The sequence below is a fragment of the Halichoerus grypus genome, chromosome 15, assembly GCF_964656455.1.
Source record: "Halichoerus grypus chromosome 15, mHalGry1.hap1.1, whole genome shotgun sequence".
NCBI classification, from domain to species: domain Eukaryota; kingdom Metazoa; phylum Chordata; class Mammalia; order Carnivora; family Phocidae; genus Halichoerus; species Halichoerus grypus.
In genome coordinates, this window is record NC_135726.1 from 44,158,523 (window position 1) to 44,176,788 (window position 18,266).

An 18,266-nucleotide genomic window follows, 5' to 3' on the forward strand; every position below is an offset into this window, starting at 1 on the left:
TGGCAGAGGTTGAAGAGGTGGAAGGGGAGGCCGGAGAGGCAGGCTCGCTTGATGTAACTTTGTGGAAATACATCATAATTTTTGTCTGACTTTTTTGCCTTTTCATTTCTCTAAAAACATTTCTATACCGCGCCAATCCTTCTTCCCACTCACCTTAGTTTCAGTGCTCATATCATAGAAGAGTCCCTGTCATAAAGGAAGTCAAAAGCAGTCTTGAATAATGCTTCTGCCTGATTCGAGTGTATTGTTATGTAAACATTTTAAATACTCTTCAGGAGGCTCCTGTTGAGTCAAAGTATTATATATTTTGACAAATGTCACCAATGCCTCTGCCAAGAAGCATCAGACTTCCTGTCTCCCCGGAGTGCATGTCAGATCCTTGTGATGACATTACCAATGATACTAATATAAAATAATAATAATGACAGCACTAGCTCTTATGTACTTGCCATTATGTGCCAGGTCTGCTACTGAGCCCTTTTTAGTTATCTCCCACAAAAGAGGCAGTTTTAGCTCATCTATTCATTGGAATTTAAAGAGGCTGGTTCTCAGCGCTTTGGAGCATTAAATTCCTCTGGAGGGCTTTTTAAAGCATAGATGTGGGGCCCTAGCCCAGAGTTCCTGATTCAGTAGGAGTCAAGTGGGGCCTGTATTTGTAACAAATTCCCAAGGGAATGCTGTAGTGGTCTGCAGGTTGGAAACTGCCGATTAGAGGAACTTTTAAAATCACTACACTCAAGAATTATCTTCACATTTCGTTGTAAATACCGGCTCAGAAAGAAGTGAGTGATCCCACTGCGGTACACAGGGAGGAAGGTCACGGTAGGCGTCACCTGTTTGAGGTGAGACCTTGCCTGAAGGGCCACTGAAATCTGTGCGCTTCTCCTTCAACCTCTTAAAAGCCATACCCCGGTCTTTGGAACTTTAAGCCAGGTTTCTCAGAGAACAGAGCGCGCGCCGCCTAGATGCAGTCAGAAACTACATTACCCAGAAGGCAGTGCCTCTGATGGCGAAGGCGGGCGCTCAGCCAATGACAGAGAGCGGAGAGGGGCGTTTCTGCCGCACCGTGGGCGGGACTTCTGGCGTCTCCGCTTAGGACGTCATTTGGGTGTAGCGTGTCTGTGTTGAGCGGCGCTTCTGGTTGGAGCGGTGGGAGGAGGCCGCTACCCAGAAGGGTCTTCCAGACTGAGCGAAGGACGGTGAGGAGGATAGGACCTACCTCCACGGTTTTGCATGAGCCCGAAACCACCTGTAACGGGGTTGTCCCCCTAGCCTCTCCGGCGCCGCGGCACTAGCCCTTCGTTCCCGAGGCACCCGCACGGGGCCCCCGGACCTTGTTGCGCGTTTACACAGCGGAGACCGAGGTCCCTGGTCACCCGGCCCTGGGCTGGGGTGAGGGGTCGGCTGAGCTCGCTAGACGGGCTTTAGTCGCCGCTTCTCGCGGTCTCGCTCGGCCCGTGGGCCTCATGGCGGCGCCGGCGCTGGTGAGTGGAGGGTCGCGCAGGCTCACGCGCGCTGGGGTCGCGGTCCTCACGGTTCCGCCCGCAGTGATACAGATCCTGGGACTCTTCGCCATTCCTTCTTAATGCTCTTGGATCTGGAGTTCCTGGAGGAATGCGGCGGGGGGGTGGGGGTGGGGGTAGATCTAATCACTTCTAACCCAGGGTTCTGAATCCAGGCCAGGGGTTATAAGGGGGGGAGGCCCCCATTTCTGCCCCTGACCTCAGCTTGCCTTTTCACTGCCCTTGGCCTCCATTCCCTCGGGTCTAAAATTGGAATACCGTGTGTATTAACGATTATTGTCTCTCACTTGAGGGAACCAGAGAGAGTATGTGTGTGAAGTGTCCTTATTGCTCAGCGCGACCCAGAGAGCATCAGTCTGGATGTGATTCTGAGAGGGACTAACCTGGTCCTGCTCTGCTCTTAGGCTCACACCAGGGAGAGCCTGGCCTTCGGGCCTCCCTGCCTTAGGCCTCTACCCAGCTGGAAGCTGGGAGAGGGGACGGGAGCTGCGTTTTGTGAATTGCTGCTTCTCTGGTAGGTATAGAAGGCCCCTGGACAGGTGGGGAAGACAAGACAGTCACTGGATTGAACTTTGCAGCTGCCGTCTGTGTATTACAAGTGGAGTTGGTTTGCAACTTGCAACAGTGATCCATTTTCCTCTTTAACACATTTTCTTATTCAGGTTCTCCCGCTTTCCAAAGGTTTGGATTTTGCCACTGGCTTTTAGGAGAGACTACATTAGTAAGGTAAAAACAAAAATCCTTTTGGGATTTCTTTCGGTTGGTGAAAACAGGTGCTAATGTAAGTTTTTCCTAAAAGCAAAGTTGGCAGTAAGGGGAACTTTCAGGAAGTTGGGGGATACTTTTCATGTTACTGCATTTTGGCTTAGGAAAGTTTTCATAGGAACACTGTGCTTTCAGATAGTGGGGGAAACCTGTGCTTGAAGAGTGACTCCATTCCAATATTCATTAATGATGGTGTACAGGAATGCTGTGTCTCCTGAGTTGTAAACACACAACAGGCCTTAAGTTACTCTCTAGCATGTCACCCTGTTTACTCTCATCCTAGCTCTGACCACCTTCGGGCTTAGGTTAGTTATTAATCTTTCCTCACCTGGCCTGCTCCCATTCCAGTGCCCCCTGAGAGAGGCCTTCCCTGGTTGCTCCAGCTAAAGTCCCCTAATGTTTGCAATCAGTTCATTCTCTTTTGTTGTTTTCGGAGCCCTTAGGGCCATATGACTTGATCTTGCTCATTTCTTTAATTTCTTGTCCAGACCTCTCCCCAGCTCCAGAGTGTGAGCTCCTGTTCTCTGCTCTATCTCCAAGCCTAGAACAGTGCTGCGCTTGCACCAGTGCCCAATAAGGGATTGATGAACGAAAGATTTTTCTCTCTGGGACTATGTCACACTTAGATTAAATCTAAACCCCCGACCATGGCTGGACCTGAGGGACTTGGGTTCAAATCTTGCCCCTTCTCATTAGACACACAACTCTGTTCCACTTGGCTTTGAGCCTCCGTTTGCTGCTTGTGAAATGGAGGTGATGGCACTTACTCATGGGCTTAATATCTGCTCCTCACTGCCTACATAAGATTATCATTGTTTTGTGTCTTTCTCCAATGGCTTCCTACACAGGAGGCTTTTCTTTCCCACGTTCTTTTACTCTGTCAGAGGCACCTCCTGCCTCTCTCCTGAGCCCAGCACAGAGCTAGGTTCTCAGGAGATACTCAGGGGTTCAGGCCTCGGTTCTTTCTGGACTTCTGCCGGTGACCAAGCAACAGGCTGTCATCTCATCTAATAGATATACAGCCACCCATCACTTCTGTTTGATATTCCAGGCATTGATAACATTTAAAGATGTGGCTGTGACCTTCACTGGGGAGGAGTGGAGACACCTGGACCTAGCCCAGAGGACCTTATACCGGGAGGTGATGCTGGAGACTTGTGGGCTCCTGGTCTCACTGGGTAAGGATTCATTGCTCTCCAGAGTGGTACCCACAGGCTTTCATTCCATCCTTTCTCTCTAAGCATGGCTGATTGAGAAGGCCTCTGGGACCCACCTTCCTGTCTCCCCACGTCCTCAGCCTATTCTGTTCTAACCTCTTATTGGCGTCCCTATGTGTCCAATAGGGATTGTTGTATAAGAAACATAGTTCTCAACATTTTTACCCAAGTGTCCAGCAAAAGCTGTCCTCAGTCTGAAGTCCTTATTCCAGATCTCCGTAATAGGTAAGGTGATTGGTTCACTTTGGTGGATCAAATGTCCTCATGGCCCAGTAAGCAGGACCTGTGAGTTCTCCAAGAAGTGGGCGAATCAGACAGACAGGAAGATATTTGACATCAGTGCTACTGGTATTTTTCTAAGCAGCACAATCTCGGCTAAATGGCTTCTTTGGCTCCTGGTGTCTGCAGTTTTCCCTTATCTCCTAAGGCCTATGCCTTGCTTCTCTGCTGCTAAGGGAGATCATTTTAGAGGGTGCACAGACACATCATCAATGGCGTTGATGGGGATCTAAGAAAGCTCTTCCTTTTTCCTTCCTCTTTCCTGCCTTCTGATTGTTGCTGGAAGAGTCTGGGCTTGGTGCTGCATCTTTAGCTCTCCTGTGTCTCTTAGCTAATTTCCCCTTCAGAAAGAATAGCTGTAGGACACATAGCCTTGAGGACGCAGCGTGAGCTTCCGGGGACTTAATACAGTTAATTTGATTTTATTGTATTTTTATAGTAACCTTTCACTTAGCCCAAGTGACCTAATAGCGGTGAAGTGCTTAGAATAGAACTAGGAACAAGCAAGTATGACACATGTACTTGTTACATGTACTAGATCAGTAAGTCCCAACTATTCTCCCAGTGAAACTTTAAATGGCCAGTTTACCCAGAAATTGGTCTGAATATGAATTGAATTGAGGCCTGAGGTCTCCCTTTTCCCAGATGTCCAAATGGTCACCATGACAGGGCTCTCCCGGCCTTGTGTCCACATTGTCTCTCCCGGGAGGTCAGTCATCAATGCAGTAACTTGTGACCATTGTGATTAGTTGTTGAAAGGAGATGCGTGGGGAATAGTATTCCAGATGGAGGGACCAACAGGAGCCAAGTCCCTGTGGGGACAGGGAGCTCAGTTCCAGGACAGAGATGAAGGAAGCTCTGATTTAACTTTGACACTGCCCCATCATGGGGCTCAGTTCCAGGCATCTAGCAAACATCAGTGAGCATTTGCTGCAGGACAACTGGATACATTCTGGCCTGCAGTATAGGATTTTCTAGGAGTTTCTGTGGGTTGTGGTGCCTTAGTCACTGGATTCTCTCCAGAGTCCTCCTGTCTTTAAGCCTTCACATTTGGCAAAACATGCTTGGGTGCATGTACCAGAAAACCTCCTCATACTGATTTCACCCCTGAAAATGACTTCACCTGATGAGAAGCCCTGAGGTGATGCTGGCTCCTGGCCTGGTAGGTGCCAACCCAGGCGTGTCTGTTCACTTTCTGTCCTTGGTCCAGGCCATCAGGCCAGTATCCTCAAAGTCGCCATGGGATGCTACAGCGGCAAGTAGGGCAGCAGGTCCCCACCTTCAGCTCTGTCTTCCCAACTTGGATTAAAGGCTTTTTCTTCAGAATGGGTAGCGGTTTTAGGTCACGGCCCACCTCGGACAACTATCAGTAGATGCCATTCAACAGTTGATTCAGTCCAATGTTTTTTAGCCATCCTTGGGCACCAGAATCACCTGGGGAGCTTTACAGACTCCCTGTGTTCTGTCCTTATGCCCAGAGATTTGGTTTAACTCACATTTGGTTTAACAGACATCTCCAGGTAGTTCTGATCCACGGGGAGGTGGAATCCTACTGGCTTCATTAGGGAACACCTTCTGGAAGGAGTCATTTCCTTTCTGGAGTTTCATGGTGGCATGTGAAAGGTGTATACTCCTGTATACTTGACACTTTTCCTTTTGTCCTTACCTACATACCCATGCCCCATTTCTTTCTGCATGCACAGGGCATCCTGTTCCCAAACCAGAGCTGACCTACCTAGTGGAACATGGGCAGGAACTATGGACAGTGAAGAGAGGCCTCTCCAAAAGCACCTATACAGGTAGGTGGCTGAGAGTCTGGCAGGTGGGTGTCCTGGCAATGGGTTTCATGGCAACTCACAGACTACCAGGGGATCACCTGTCTGAAATTCCATGGGCAGCTTCTTTTGTGGCCTTCCCGGAGTCTTGGTTGGTCATGGAGCACTCCCAGTTGTTTCCCTTGTCTTTCCACCCCATCGCACTCTTCGTCTTTATTAGGGTTGGGAGGTGGTATACTGAGTAAGAGACAAGCTCTAAATGCTTGGCCACTCACTGGCCTCATGACTGAGGAAGTTGCATGATCTTGCTATTCCTTTGATATACAAGTTAGGCTAAGTTAATGCTATCTTGCTGTAAAAGATAAACTCCCAATTCTACGTCAGTTAACAAATTAATAAGAGTTTTTTTCTCATTTATGACATGGTTAATGTGGGTCAGCAGGGGTACTCTGTACCACCTATTTTTTCAGGGATCCAGGTGCGTTCTGTTGTCAGTATGTTGCTTTAAGTTTGCCCTGGCATCATCCAAGTGGCCAAGAGGAATAGGAGAGCAGGGGAGGACAGACGGCCCCCAGCTTACAGTGCTTCAGCTTTGGATTCTTCCACTTTATAGTGGTGTGAAAGCAGTATGCATTCGGTAGAAGGTGGCCTTTGAATTTTGAGTTTGGATCTTTTCCTGGGCTAGCGATATTGCAGTATGACGCTCTCTCCTGATGCTGGGCAGCAGCAGCGAGTCACAGCTCCCAGTCAGCCGTGCAATCGCGCGGGTAAACCACAGTACACTTACAACCATTCTGTTTTTCACTTTCAGTACAATACTCAATAAATGCATGAGATATTCAACACTTTATTATGAAATAGTCTTTGTATTTGATGATTTTGCCCAACTGTAGGCTAATGTAAGTGTACTGAGCACGTTTAAGGTAATCTAGGCTAAGCTATGATGTGTGGTGGGTTAGGTGTATTAAATGCATTTTGGGGGCCCCTGGGTGGCTCAGTCGGTTAAGCGTCTGCCTTCACCTCAGGTCATGATTCCAGGGTCCTGGGATTGAGCCCTGCGTTGGGCTCCCTGCGTAGCGGTGAGCCTGCTTCTTCCTCTGCCTCTGTGATCTCTCTTTTTCGTTCTGACTCAAATAAATAATAAAATCTTTATTTTAAAAAACGCATTTTGATGGGTTCATTGAGATGAAACCCATCATAAGTTGTGGAAGATCTGTAGTCCTATCCCCTTGCACACATACATCACTTCGTTCAGATTTCATTGACAAGAACTGGTCATTAGGCTACATGTCGCATCAAACTGGGAAATGTGGTTTAGCTTTGTGCCCAAGGAGAAGAGGCCAGGGATATGATGAACATATCCTAGTCTGCTAAACTAGCCTACATTAGAAAAAGATAGTAATGATGGTTTCTGCATCATCGGATTATTTGGGAATGTAATTAGATAACAAGAAACTGCTTATTGCACACTGCCTGACTCAGAGTGACTGACAAAGTAACAAAAGTTGTGTGTTTGTAATATTTAGGCATTATTAGTCATAATGAATAATATCTCAGACTTCCTTCCAAATTCAGAAAAGACAGTCCTTTCTTTTTCTGCAGATTACACCTCTAACTATACTTTGCATCCCACACTTTTCCACCTTCATCCAGTCATTCATTCACCTATACATCTCTGCATCTATCCATCCCTCCACTTGTGAAGCAGATATTCGGAAGCAGTCCCTAGCCTTGTTCTCTTCTTGCCCTCCTGTCTTATAAAACCTCAAGGAGACATTTGCCTTTTTCAGCCTCACATCTGGGCTGTCAGAGCTGCTGGGGCCATCGAGTGGGTGGAGAGGCTTCAGTGCAGATTCGTGATCTCTCCCCTCTCGTGTTCCTTCTGGCTGCTCAGCCAGCAAGTGTCCAGCCCTCCCCTCCTCACCCCTTAGAGTCTGTCTCACACCTTCACCCCGCTCTGCAGTTCCACATCTTCACTTGAATATCCTAATGTTCCAGTGTTCCACTGACATCCTAAAAAGGACCTCATGATCTGGCCCACTCCTCCCACCTCGCCATTTTCAACTACTGGTCTTACCATTCTGTAAGTCAAGAAAGCCAGGAACAAAAGGACGACCCCACACCACCTCCGTCTTCTTCACACCCTCTATCCAGCTGTTCCTGAATCTTGATTGTGTTTCATCTTCCGTATCTCCAGAATCCGTCACCTTCCCCAGCTCCGTCGGTTCCACACGAGCATCCTCGTCCAAGCCACACTCGTCTCTAGGCCGATGACGCTAGCAGATTTCCAGCTGCTCTCCATGTATCTGCTGCGTGCCTCTGATCCGCTCTCTGCCTTCCGTCCGCTTCCCCATCCACTCACCCTTCTTCGAGATATCGCCACCCACCTCACTGCTCATAACTCAGCATGTGACCTACTTCACATTGAGAAGAGAGGCTACACACTTGGCCTTCTTGCTCTTTACCCCTGACAGACTCATCCTGCAGCTTACTTCTCACCTCTGTGGAAGAGTTCTCACGCCCGGCATGGCGAGTTCCCCCAGCAGAGTCTAGATCTCACCTTCGCCTAACTTCTCAGGTGTATTAGTTGTCTTTTGCCGTGTGGCAATATTACCACAAACAGAGCTTACAGTATCACTTATATACTGCTTCTCATCTGTGGGTCAGAAGTCCAGGCACAACTTGGTGGGGTCCGCTCCCAGACGGAAGTAGGGTGAGTGGATGGGGAAGCGGACGGAAGGCAGAGAGCGGATCAGAGGCACGCAGCAGATACATGGAGAGCAGCTGGAAATCTGCTAGCGTCATGCGGGCTAGAGACGAGTATGGCTTGGACGAGGATGCTCGTGCGGAACCGATGGAGCTGGGGAAGGTGACGGATTCTGGAGATACGGAAGATGAAACACGATCAAGATTCAGGAACAGCTGGATAGAGGGTGTGAAGAAGACGGAGGTGGTGTGGGGTCGTTCTTTGGTCCCTGGCTTTCTTGACTTATAGAATGGTAAGACCACAGTCAGAGACACCCCACAGCATGTCAGGTTCCTTCAGATCAAGTGTTGGTGGGAGAGACTCCAGCAAGAGGGATGCAACACACAGCCTCATCTTTTACATTTCCACCACTTGGCCACATCAGAAGCAAATCAAGGGCCTGCGCCATTCTGCCAGAGGGCATCATAACAGGGTGTAAGCACCACGAGGTAGGAATTACAGGAAGCCGTACATGAGTCTGCTGCATCTGGGACCTTGGGTCTTCACATAAGTGAAGGAAGTGAAGGAAATAATTCCTGCCTCTTCTATATCTTCACCTTCTCTCAACTCAACATAGGAAACACAGTGAAGTTTTGGACACTTGGGGGAAACTTGAAACAAAACATGCTCTTGGCTCTCCCAACACATGTAATTGTTGACGACTCTATTTCACCTGAACAACCAAGCTTCTGGGAGTTTTCTCATTCTCTGAAGAGACAGCTACGCAGGACTTCTAGGCTTCCTCGTTACTATTTTACTATTTTCTTTAATTACTGTACGAAGGTATAACTTACACATAGTGAATATACAAATCTTAAAGGTTCATCTTTATGAAATATTACATATATAACCCCAAGTATCCACCACACAGGTCAAGAAATATTTCCAGCACCTCCCAGGTTTCTTCTGCTCCCTCCTTGTTAATACCCCTTTTACAAAAGTAGCCGCTGTTCAACTCAATCACTGTAGATTAGTTTTAAAGACTTATAAATGGACCCCCACAGTACATAATACTGTTATGTCCGTCTTGATAATCATCATGGCTCTGAGGTTCCCTCATGTGCTTGCAAAATTTAGAGTTATTTCTTAACTGTGCAGTGTCTCAGTGAATGAATAGATTACATATATCCATTTTCCTGTTATTTGGCTTGTTCTCCATTTTCAGAATATTGTGAAGAATGCAGCTATGAATATTCTTGATCATATTTTTTGTTGGATATAAGCACACATTTCTGTTGGGAATATGTAAATGAGTGGCCTGGCTGGATCATGGTGTAGATACATGATTAGCTTCAGTAGAAACCACCAAACAGTTTCAAAGGGACCGCACCGTTTCACATTCCCAGCAGTCATGCATAAGGGTCGTCAACCGTTAACACCTACTAGGGAGCAGGTGGTATCTTCCCCTTTATTCTTTGAGACCCAGTAGTGTTGTTTCTCAGCACCACACTACTGAAAATGTTCTTACTCAGGTTACTGTGGACATTCTGATTGGCAAGTGCAACACCTATAATAATGATAAGAGGGGTGTTCAGGTTACTGAACATTTGCCATGTACTGGACTGGTTGATTTACATAATTTTTCTTATGTAACATTATTGTGAACATTGTTATGTGTCCTCCCCAAATTCATACTTGGAGCTGGGGGGTTAGAACCCCCAGTGTGATGCTATTAAGAGGTCGGGATTTGGGGAGATGATTGGGTTTCGATGAGGTCATGGGGGTGGAGTCCCCATGATGGGATTGGTGTCCTTATAAGAAGACAAAGGGAGACCATAGTCTTTCCTAGGTGTTGTGTGTGTGCTGGGGGTGGTTGGGAGAAGAGGGAGAACACTCTGGTGTCTCTTGCTTCCATAAAGGCCCTATCTCCAAATTCACATTGGAGGTTAGGGCTTCAACACATGAATTTTGGGGGAACACAAACATGCAGTCCATAACAATTTGCTTTTGGGGTAAATATAGGGCTATTCATATATTGTTTATCTTGCGTCAGTTTTGGTAATTTGAATCTTTCAAGGAGTTTTTCCACTTCATCTAATTATTCTATCCATTACATTTTAAGATTGTTTTATCTTAAAATGTTAAATTTTATGTTATATATATATTTTTTTACCACAGTAAATAAAACAAAAAATAAATGAAGGTACTTATATATATTTTTTACATTTTTATGTTAATCACCTGGTGCTCATCATGACAAGTGTACTCCTTAATCCCCATCACCTATTTAACCCATCCCCCCACCCACCTCCCCTCTAGTAACCATCAGTTTGCTCTCTATAGTTAAGAATCTGTTTCTTGGTTTGTCTCTGTCTGTCTCTTTTTTCCCTTTGTTCATTTGTTTTGTTACTTAAATTCCACATATAAGTGAAGCCATATGGTATTTGTCTTTCTCTGACTGATCACTTCGCATTATACTCTCTAGCTGTGTCCATGTTGTTGCAAATGACAAGATTTCATTGTTTTTTATGGCTGAATAATATTCCATTGCATATATATAACTCCTCTTCTTTATCCATGCATCAGTCAGTGGATGCTTGGGGCATATTTTGGTCTCTGTAAATAATGCTGCAATAAACACAGGGATGCGTGTATCCTATGTACGTGTTTTTATAATGCCATTATTAACTGACATTCTCAAAACAGACTTAAAAATTACTTCATCGTACTCATGTATATACGTGCTTTTTTATTTGAACTTTATGAAAAGTATATCATAGGTTATATTGTCTTACATGATTTGTACTTTTTATTCAACAGTATATTATTAAGATTCACCATGCATGTAGTATAGTTCACTTATTTTTTTCTTCTGTAGTCATTTGCATGAATATAACACAATGTATTCATTTATTTTCATGAGCACTTTCATGTGTCCAGTTTTTTATACCCACAGAGTGCTGTTGTGAAAATTCACCTACATATGTCCTCATGCATATGTGTAGGAATTTCTCTTAGTAGTGTTCCTAGGGCTAGAATTTTTCGATTATTATAAGTGAGCAGAAGGAGAACTTTACTAGATGCTGCCCTGCTGTTTTCTCACATGGCATCTTACGTGTTTACACTTCCCCTGCGTTACACTAACGGTTCCACGGACCTGTGGCCTTTCCAACGCTTGATACCGTCAAGTTCGTTAGTTTTTTCAGTCGGGTGAATGTAATACGGTATCACATTGTGCTCTTCTGCCCTTCCCTCATACCCAGGGGAGCTGAGCACCTCTTCATGTGTTGATTGGCTGATGCAGATCTTCTGTGAATGTCAGCTCATACAAATATGCTTAGTTTTCATTTTGGATATGGAGTGTTGAAGTTACCGACTGTAATTGTGGTTTTTCTCTTTCTCCTTTGAACTCAGTTTTTGGTTTATTTGGGGGCTCTGATATTTGTTGCATACAGATTTAGGATTGTTATGTCTTCCTGGTGGATTGATCTTTTATCATTGTATAATGTCCCTCTTTTTCTCATTTACTTTGGTCTGTAGTCTGTGGTATCTGATATTAATTTAGATACCCTTGTTTGCCTTTTTTTTTTTTTTTTTAAGATTTTATTTATTTATTTGACAGAGAGAGCACAAGCAGGGGGAGCCTGAGGCAGAGGGAGAAGCAGGCCTCCCGCTGAGCAGGGAGCCTGATGCGGGGCTCAACCCCAGGACCCTGGGCTCATGACCTGAGCTGAAGGCAGACGCTTAACCGACTGAGCCACCCAGGCGCCCCCCACCGTTTGCCTTTTAAAAAATAATATTTAGTCAAATTGACTAGTCTTTTCATTTACAGTTAATGCTTTTTTATCTTGTTTATGAAATCTTTCACTTTCCCAAGATCTAAAAGATAATCATTTTTACTAGTTACTAAATGTTGTTAATGGTGAGCCTCTGACAATTAGGTCTTAATCAGTCTAGAGTTAATTTTTATGTGGCATGAGGTTAGGAATGCAATTTCATTCTCCCCCATATGGGAAATTGTTTCTCTAGATCCACTTATTGAGTGGTCCCTCCTTTTCCCACTGGGCCTCTCTGCTGCTTCTGTCATATTTCAAAGTTCATACATACATTTCTGAGCTCTTAATTCTGTTTTTTTCCTTTGACAGTTTATCTTAAATCTATGGCTACATCGTACTGCCTTGTATATAATCATCATAATTCTAATTCCTCAAAGGGCAAGACTCCCTTCTTTTTTCTTCTTTGGAGATAGCCTGGTCTGTTTGTTCTTTTATGTAAATTTCACGATCAGTTTGTCAATATCCTTGAAAAACTATTGGGATTTTATTTGAGGTTGTATTGAATTTATAGATGAATTTAAGGACAACTTTATATTACTAATCTCCCTTTTCATAGAGATCTTCATTAATGTGGTAAATTTATAATTCTCCTCATCTCAGTGGTATTTGTTTGGTGTCTGTTCTCCTAGTCTTTACTCAGATGAAGTAGACTCAGTACGCCCGCCCAATAGTTTCTCACTGTCCCCCACTATCCCACAGCCCAGAATCCCGAGATTTTTTTCTTTCCTTAGTCCCTGTCTGCCTCTCCATCCTCATCTCCACCATCCTCTCGTCCACTTCACTTTGCCTGGCATTCGGAATTCTCTGAAGACACCGCATGTTGTAGTTTCTCTCCTCATTCCTCCATCAGAGAATCCCTACTCTCCTTTAGAAATAAGCTCCCACAGCACCTTTTCCAGATAGCCTCCACTGGCCTCCCCCGGTCTCCCATGTGGGTCAGGCTCGGTGCCCGTTCCCCGTGCTGCCGTACCGTGTTGGGGCCCAGTCGTTACATACGGTGTAGTCGTTACTCTGCCCACCCTCCGCCATTCTGGAGGGTGAGGAGTCTTCTCCGCTCCAGATTCTCTACGCCCTGCCCCAGCTTTTCTTCCTGGGTTGCCTTTTAAAGATGTCAAGAGTCCAAGGATTAGTGAAGAAAGAAACTGTAAACCTGGGCTTAATAGATACATAAATGCCACAGGAATTAGAGGGGTTATTTTCATCTTCATTCTACCACTCAGATGGTAATTTTGTTTGTTCTGTGTTGACATGACTAATAGACACCTTTCTGTATTGGATTCCCTTCAGGTGAAAAAGCAAAACCTGAGACCACAGAACTTACTGCTTCTCAGCTGGCCTTCACTGAGGAAGCCCCTTTTGAGGAACAAGTGACCCAGGGAGTCCCAAGGGATTCCAGGTTGGGGCAAGCAAGGGATCAGGAAAAGCTATCAGAAATGCAGGAAGGGAACTTGAGGCCAGGAGCAGACCCCCACAAGGAGACATGCCCTAGGAAGTTGACCCATAAACATGATGATTTGGAGACAGATGATCGTTTGTGTTTAACGGTTTTGCAGGAGCGAGTCACTACCCAAGGTGATCTACGTGAACATGAACAAGGACCAGGAAAAGCCCCTGTGATAGATGCAAGGAATAAAATGTATAAGTGCAAAGACTGTGGGAAAAGGTTTAGCAAGAATTGGGCCCTTGGTCGGCATCAGCAGATTCATGCTGGAGTGAAGCCCTATAAATGCAGTGAATGTGGGAAAGCCTGTCGTTATATGGCAGACTTCATTCGACATATGAGGTTGCATACTGGGGAAAAACCGTACAAGTGCATTGAGTGTGGGAAGGCCTTCAAACGCAGGTCTCACCTCACAGAGCACCAGCGCATTCACACTGGAGATAAGCCCTATGAGTGCAAAGAATGCGGTAAAACTTTCACCCACCGCTCTTCTTTTAACCAACATAATATGACCCATGCTAGGGAAAAGCCCTTTTTGTGCAAGGAATGCGGGAAAGCTTTTTACTACAGCTCTTCCTTTGCTCAACACATGAGGATTCACACTGGAAAGAAACTCTACAAGTGCAGTGAATGTGGAAAGGCCTTCACTCACCGTTCCACTTTTATCCAGCATAATATGACCCACACAGGAGAAAAACCCTTTTTGTGCAAAGAATGTGGAAAAGCTTTTTGCCTCAGCTCATCCTTCACTCAACACATGAGGATTCACACTGGAGAGAAACCCTTTGAGTGCAGCGAATGTGGAAAGGCCTTCACTCACCGCTCCACTTTTATCCGGCACAAGAGGACTCATACTGGGGAGAAGCCCTTTGAATGCAAGGAATGTGGGAAAGCCTTTTGTGACAGCTCTTCCTTAATTCAACACATGAGGATTCACACTGGTGAGAGGCCCTATAAATGCAGTGACTGTGGAAAAGCCTTTACACACCACTCTGTTTTTATCCGACATAATAGGACCCACAGTGGAGAAAAACCCTTGGAGTGTAAAGAATGTGCGAAAGCCTTTTACTACAGCTCTTCCTTTACTCGACACATGAGGATTCACACTGGCGAGAAGCCCTATGTATGCAGAGAATGTGGGAAGGCCTTCACCCAGCCTGCGAACTTTGTTCGTCATAATAGGATCCACACTGGAGAGAAACCGTATGAATGCAAAGACTGTAAGAAGGCTTTCTGTGACAACTTTGCCTTAACTCAACACATGAGAACTCACACTGGAGAGAAACCCTTTGAATGTAGTGAATGTGGAAAAACCTTCAGCCACAGTTCATCCTTCACTCACCATCGAAAAATTCATACCAGAGTTTAAAGGCCTCTGCAGGTTGTTTACATCGGTCAATTTTAGTGAACTCATACTGGTGAAATACCTTTTCTTTTGAATGTAACTTTTCAGGAAAACCTTTTGGCCAGAGAAATATATCTTGCTCATTATCTGATAATTCATACTGAAGAGAAACATAATTACCATCTGTGTGAAAGCTTTTTGTGGCAGGTCATCTCAAGGGTCATATTAGAAATTGACCCAGCCTACACCCTTACACTACCCCTGGGAATCATCCACAAGTGAGGCCCAGTGGTTATGCATTTAGAAAATATGTCAGCAAGAATGCTTCTTATATTTATACTATAAAATCATCTCAAGAGTATTTTAGAAGTACAATGAGAGGTGGAGGAGGAGATGTAGAAGAGAAAGGGAAAGGAAATGAGTGTATGGCTTCTTTCCAATTTCCCTGCCAAGCTTGTGATAATTTGTCATTAGGGGTTGGGGCAGGGGATGGTGGGGGTATGAGAGAGAAAAAGACCTCATTCCCTTTATGTGTGTGTGTGTGTGTGTGTGTGTGTGTGTGTGTGTGTGTGTGTTTTAAGATTTATTTGAGAGAGAGCGCGAGAGGGAACACGAGTGGGGGAGAGGGAGAAGCAGGCTCCCCGCTTAGCAGGCAGCCCGGTGTGTGGCTGAATCCTAGGACCCTGGGATCATGACCTGAGCCGAAGTCAGACACTTAACTGGCTGAGCCACCCAGGCGCCCCATGTGTCCTTTATATATCTGTCGTCAGGAGAGTTGGACCATTGAAGGCAGCCCTGCTGCCAACATTTTTTGAAAATACTCCTTATTCTAAAACATTGTCATTTTTACCCTTGGGGAGCATAAATGTTTGTGAGAGATTCAGAGGCCTGAGTCATAAAATACTTAACACACATACACACACACACTCATATATTTAGTCAATTCTTGTTATTCATCGTAGTTGTATTCTGTAAATCCATCACAAACACTGAATTAATGACTACTGAACCATTGCTTCTAAGGGAAATGCAAACTTATGTTCGTCTGAGCCTCTGTTCACGTTTTCATCTACCAATCAATGCATGACCTATTAGGGATTTTTGTTCTGTTTAAAGGCATCTGAATTTAATATATGTTTCTTAGAAATAATATGCAGTATTATAATAAAACTATTTCTGTTACATCATTTTGTATAGTGTATTCTATTTTTACTGTACTACTTTAAGTCAGTCATACAAACAATACACACAGTTTAGTCTCACACATTAAATAAACACAGTAAACAGTACAGTAATGTGAACACCTACACTGTGCTATATTGTACAGTCATGCAAAGAAAGTGCAGAAAAAGTTAAAATTAATCAAAGATTAACATTAAGTACAACTAGTTTTGAGAGAGCTGTGGGACGTGTGGTGGGGCAGTGCACTCTGGCTAAACCTCTTGACCTTGGCTTACCCCAAGAAAACCAAAGTAGTTGATGGTACTTATTTCAAGCCGCTTGAAAAATAGCAGGAGGCTGCATTCAACAATAGGGTCACATTCTTTCATGTCATTGCAAATTCTTCCAAGGCAGAATTCCATTCTGATACGGCTGCTGTGAGAGGGACATTTCAGTGGTAGCCGGGTTTTCATCACCTTCCTCATCTCCACTGACTTTAGTGCCTTGTTTTGCTCTCTCTTCTGGGTCTTTGCGGATTCTACCACCTTTTCTGCCCAAATTTCTTCCACATCTTCCCGCATGTCACTGAGGCTTTTTCCACTTATTTGCCATGTGATATGCATTATGTGTTTGCCATTGGCCTTTATATTTTCTGTGACACCTTCAAAGCCTTTGAACTTTTTTGGGCGGTCTGGCCATTTTTGCAGGTGTTACTGATAGTAGTCTCCTCGATACCACCCCAGGCTGTGCACCACAGTCCCCGACCGTGGCCATAGTGACCGACTGCCAGTAGTGTGTCATGCCGGTTTCCTTGTTGGTGTTGTATTGCTTTACTATAAAGTTCCCTCGTGGTGTTCACCATGAAAGCTTTATTATGTCCTGATGGCCAGGTTAGGTGACAGACCTAGTGTTTAGGGGCATGAAAAGAACACCTAGGTTGGGGTGGGCATTTGCAAGTTCTTCATGGCAATGGACTGGGGCAATACTCAAAATCAATACAACCTTGGAGGCAAGGTTTTTGGCCCGGAGACAGCAGTCAGCTTCTTGGATGGGCAGTGGTAGAAGCTTAATCCCAGAATGTTTCTGACATCTCGTATGTCAGATGTCAAACTCCTGAACCGGAGTTTCCTTTTAAGTTCTTGTGGATTTGGGGTTCCGTACATCTTAGGGGTTTGCACTTAAAGTCAGTCACTGTTAGTATTGACACAAAATAGCAAGATTGCATGATATTTGAATAATTTGAAGAGGGGATTTGGAGGCCATTTGCATTATATGGGTTCATTTGTCAATAGCCTAGGAAAACAAGCCAGTCTCGTTGGCACTGAAACCTGCTCTTACACAATAACACTTTCCCTGTATTAATATTTAGCAGGTATTTAAAAAATTATTCCATAGCCTCCTGATCTGCAGGAATGGCCTTATCTGCACACTGCTCATACTGTATTGTCTCTTGAAATGTGCAAGCCAGCTAACTAGCTGATCAGGGTTTAACATTTTCCCTATCTGGGTAACAGGACTCTTAAATTTTGGCTTTCAGCCTCAGAACAGTGCCTTCCTATACTTTTTTATTGATCTTCATCTCACGAATCCACAACTTGAGCTGCTTTTCCATCTTTTTCATAGCTTCACCACACACTCTAAAAGATACTTTTAACACTTTCTGGAGTGGCTTCATGTACAGATCAGTGAATTTCTTCTTCCTACTTGAGCATGTGCCATGTTGTTGATTCATTCACATCGAACTCCGAGTCAACAGCAGTACAACTCCTGACCGAAGGTAGCCCATCTAACACATGTATATTCTTTAAGGTCCATCACAGCCTTCTTGCACTTACAAACACTGGACAGCACTGGATGCCTGGGTGGCATAGTTGGTTAAGAGCCCGACTTGATTTTGGCTCAGGTCATGATCTCAGGGTCATGGGATTGAGCCCTGTGTTGGGCTCCATGCTCATTGGGGTCTGCTTAAGATTCTCTCCCTCTCCCCACCCCCTGCACTCTCTGTCTCTCTCTCAAATAAGTCAATCTTTAAAAAAAAAGAAATTAAATCCAAAATAAGTAGACATAAATGATAAAGCTAATAGCAGAAGTAGAAAATATACAGAAAAATTAACACACTAAAAACGGATTTTTAAAAGGTTAATGAAATTGACAAATCCCTAGAAAAACTGACCAGGAAATAAAAAAAGAAAAATGAAATTTCCAATATCAGGAATGAAGGGGGGGCATCACTGCAGA

At 44.7% G+C, this 18,266-nt stretch overlaps 1 protein-coding gene across 2 annotated transcripts; it reads left to right on the forward strand.

The window, feature by feature from the left end:
- Positions 1-1,087: 1,087 nt before the first annotated feature.
- Positions 1,088-16,054, forward strand: ZNF599 (zinc finger protein 599). Of its 2 annotated transcripts, none has more exons than XM_036108520.2 (4): positions 1,088-1,484; positions 3,340-3,466; positions 5,488-5,583; positions 13,369-16,054. In XM_036108520.2, the coding sequence occupies exons 1-4, from the start codon at positions 1,467-1,469 to the stop codon at positions 14,889-14,891; spliced, it is 1,764 nt and encodes a 587-aa protein (XP_035964413.1). In that variant the 5' UTR covers positions 1,088-1,466; the 3' UTR covers positions 14,892-16,054. The 2 variants fall into 2 exon arrangements, with proteins under 2 accessions (XP_035964413.1, XP_077919807.1); XM_078063681.1 differs by having other exon boundaries at positions 1,088-1,199.
- Positions 16,055-18,266: the final 2,212 nt, after the last annotated feature.

Bases quoted from the DNA above. Each gene is read 5' to 3' on its own strand.
- ZNF599 (XM_036108520.2), top strand. The intron at 3,467-5,487 runs GTAAGGATTCAT...CTGCATGCACAG, and splicing joins TGGGCTCCTGGTCTCACTGG to GGCATCCTGTTCCCAAACCA. The intron at 5,584-13,368 runs GTAGGTGGCTGA...GATTCCCTTCAG, and splicing joins CTCCAAAAGCACCTATACAG to GTGAAAAAGCAAAACCTGAG.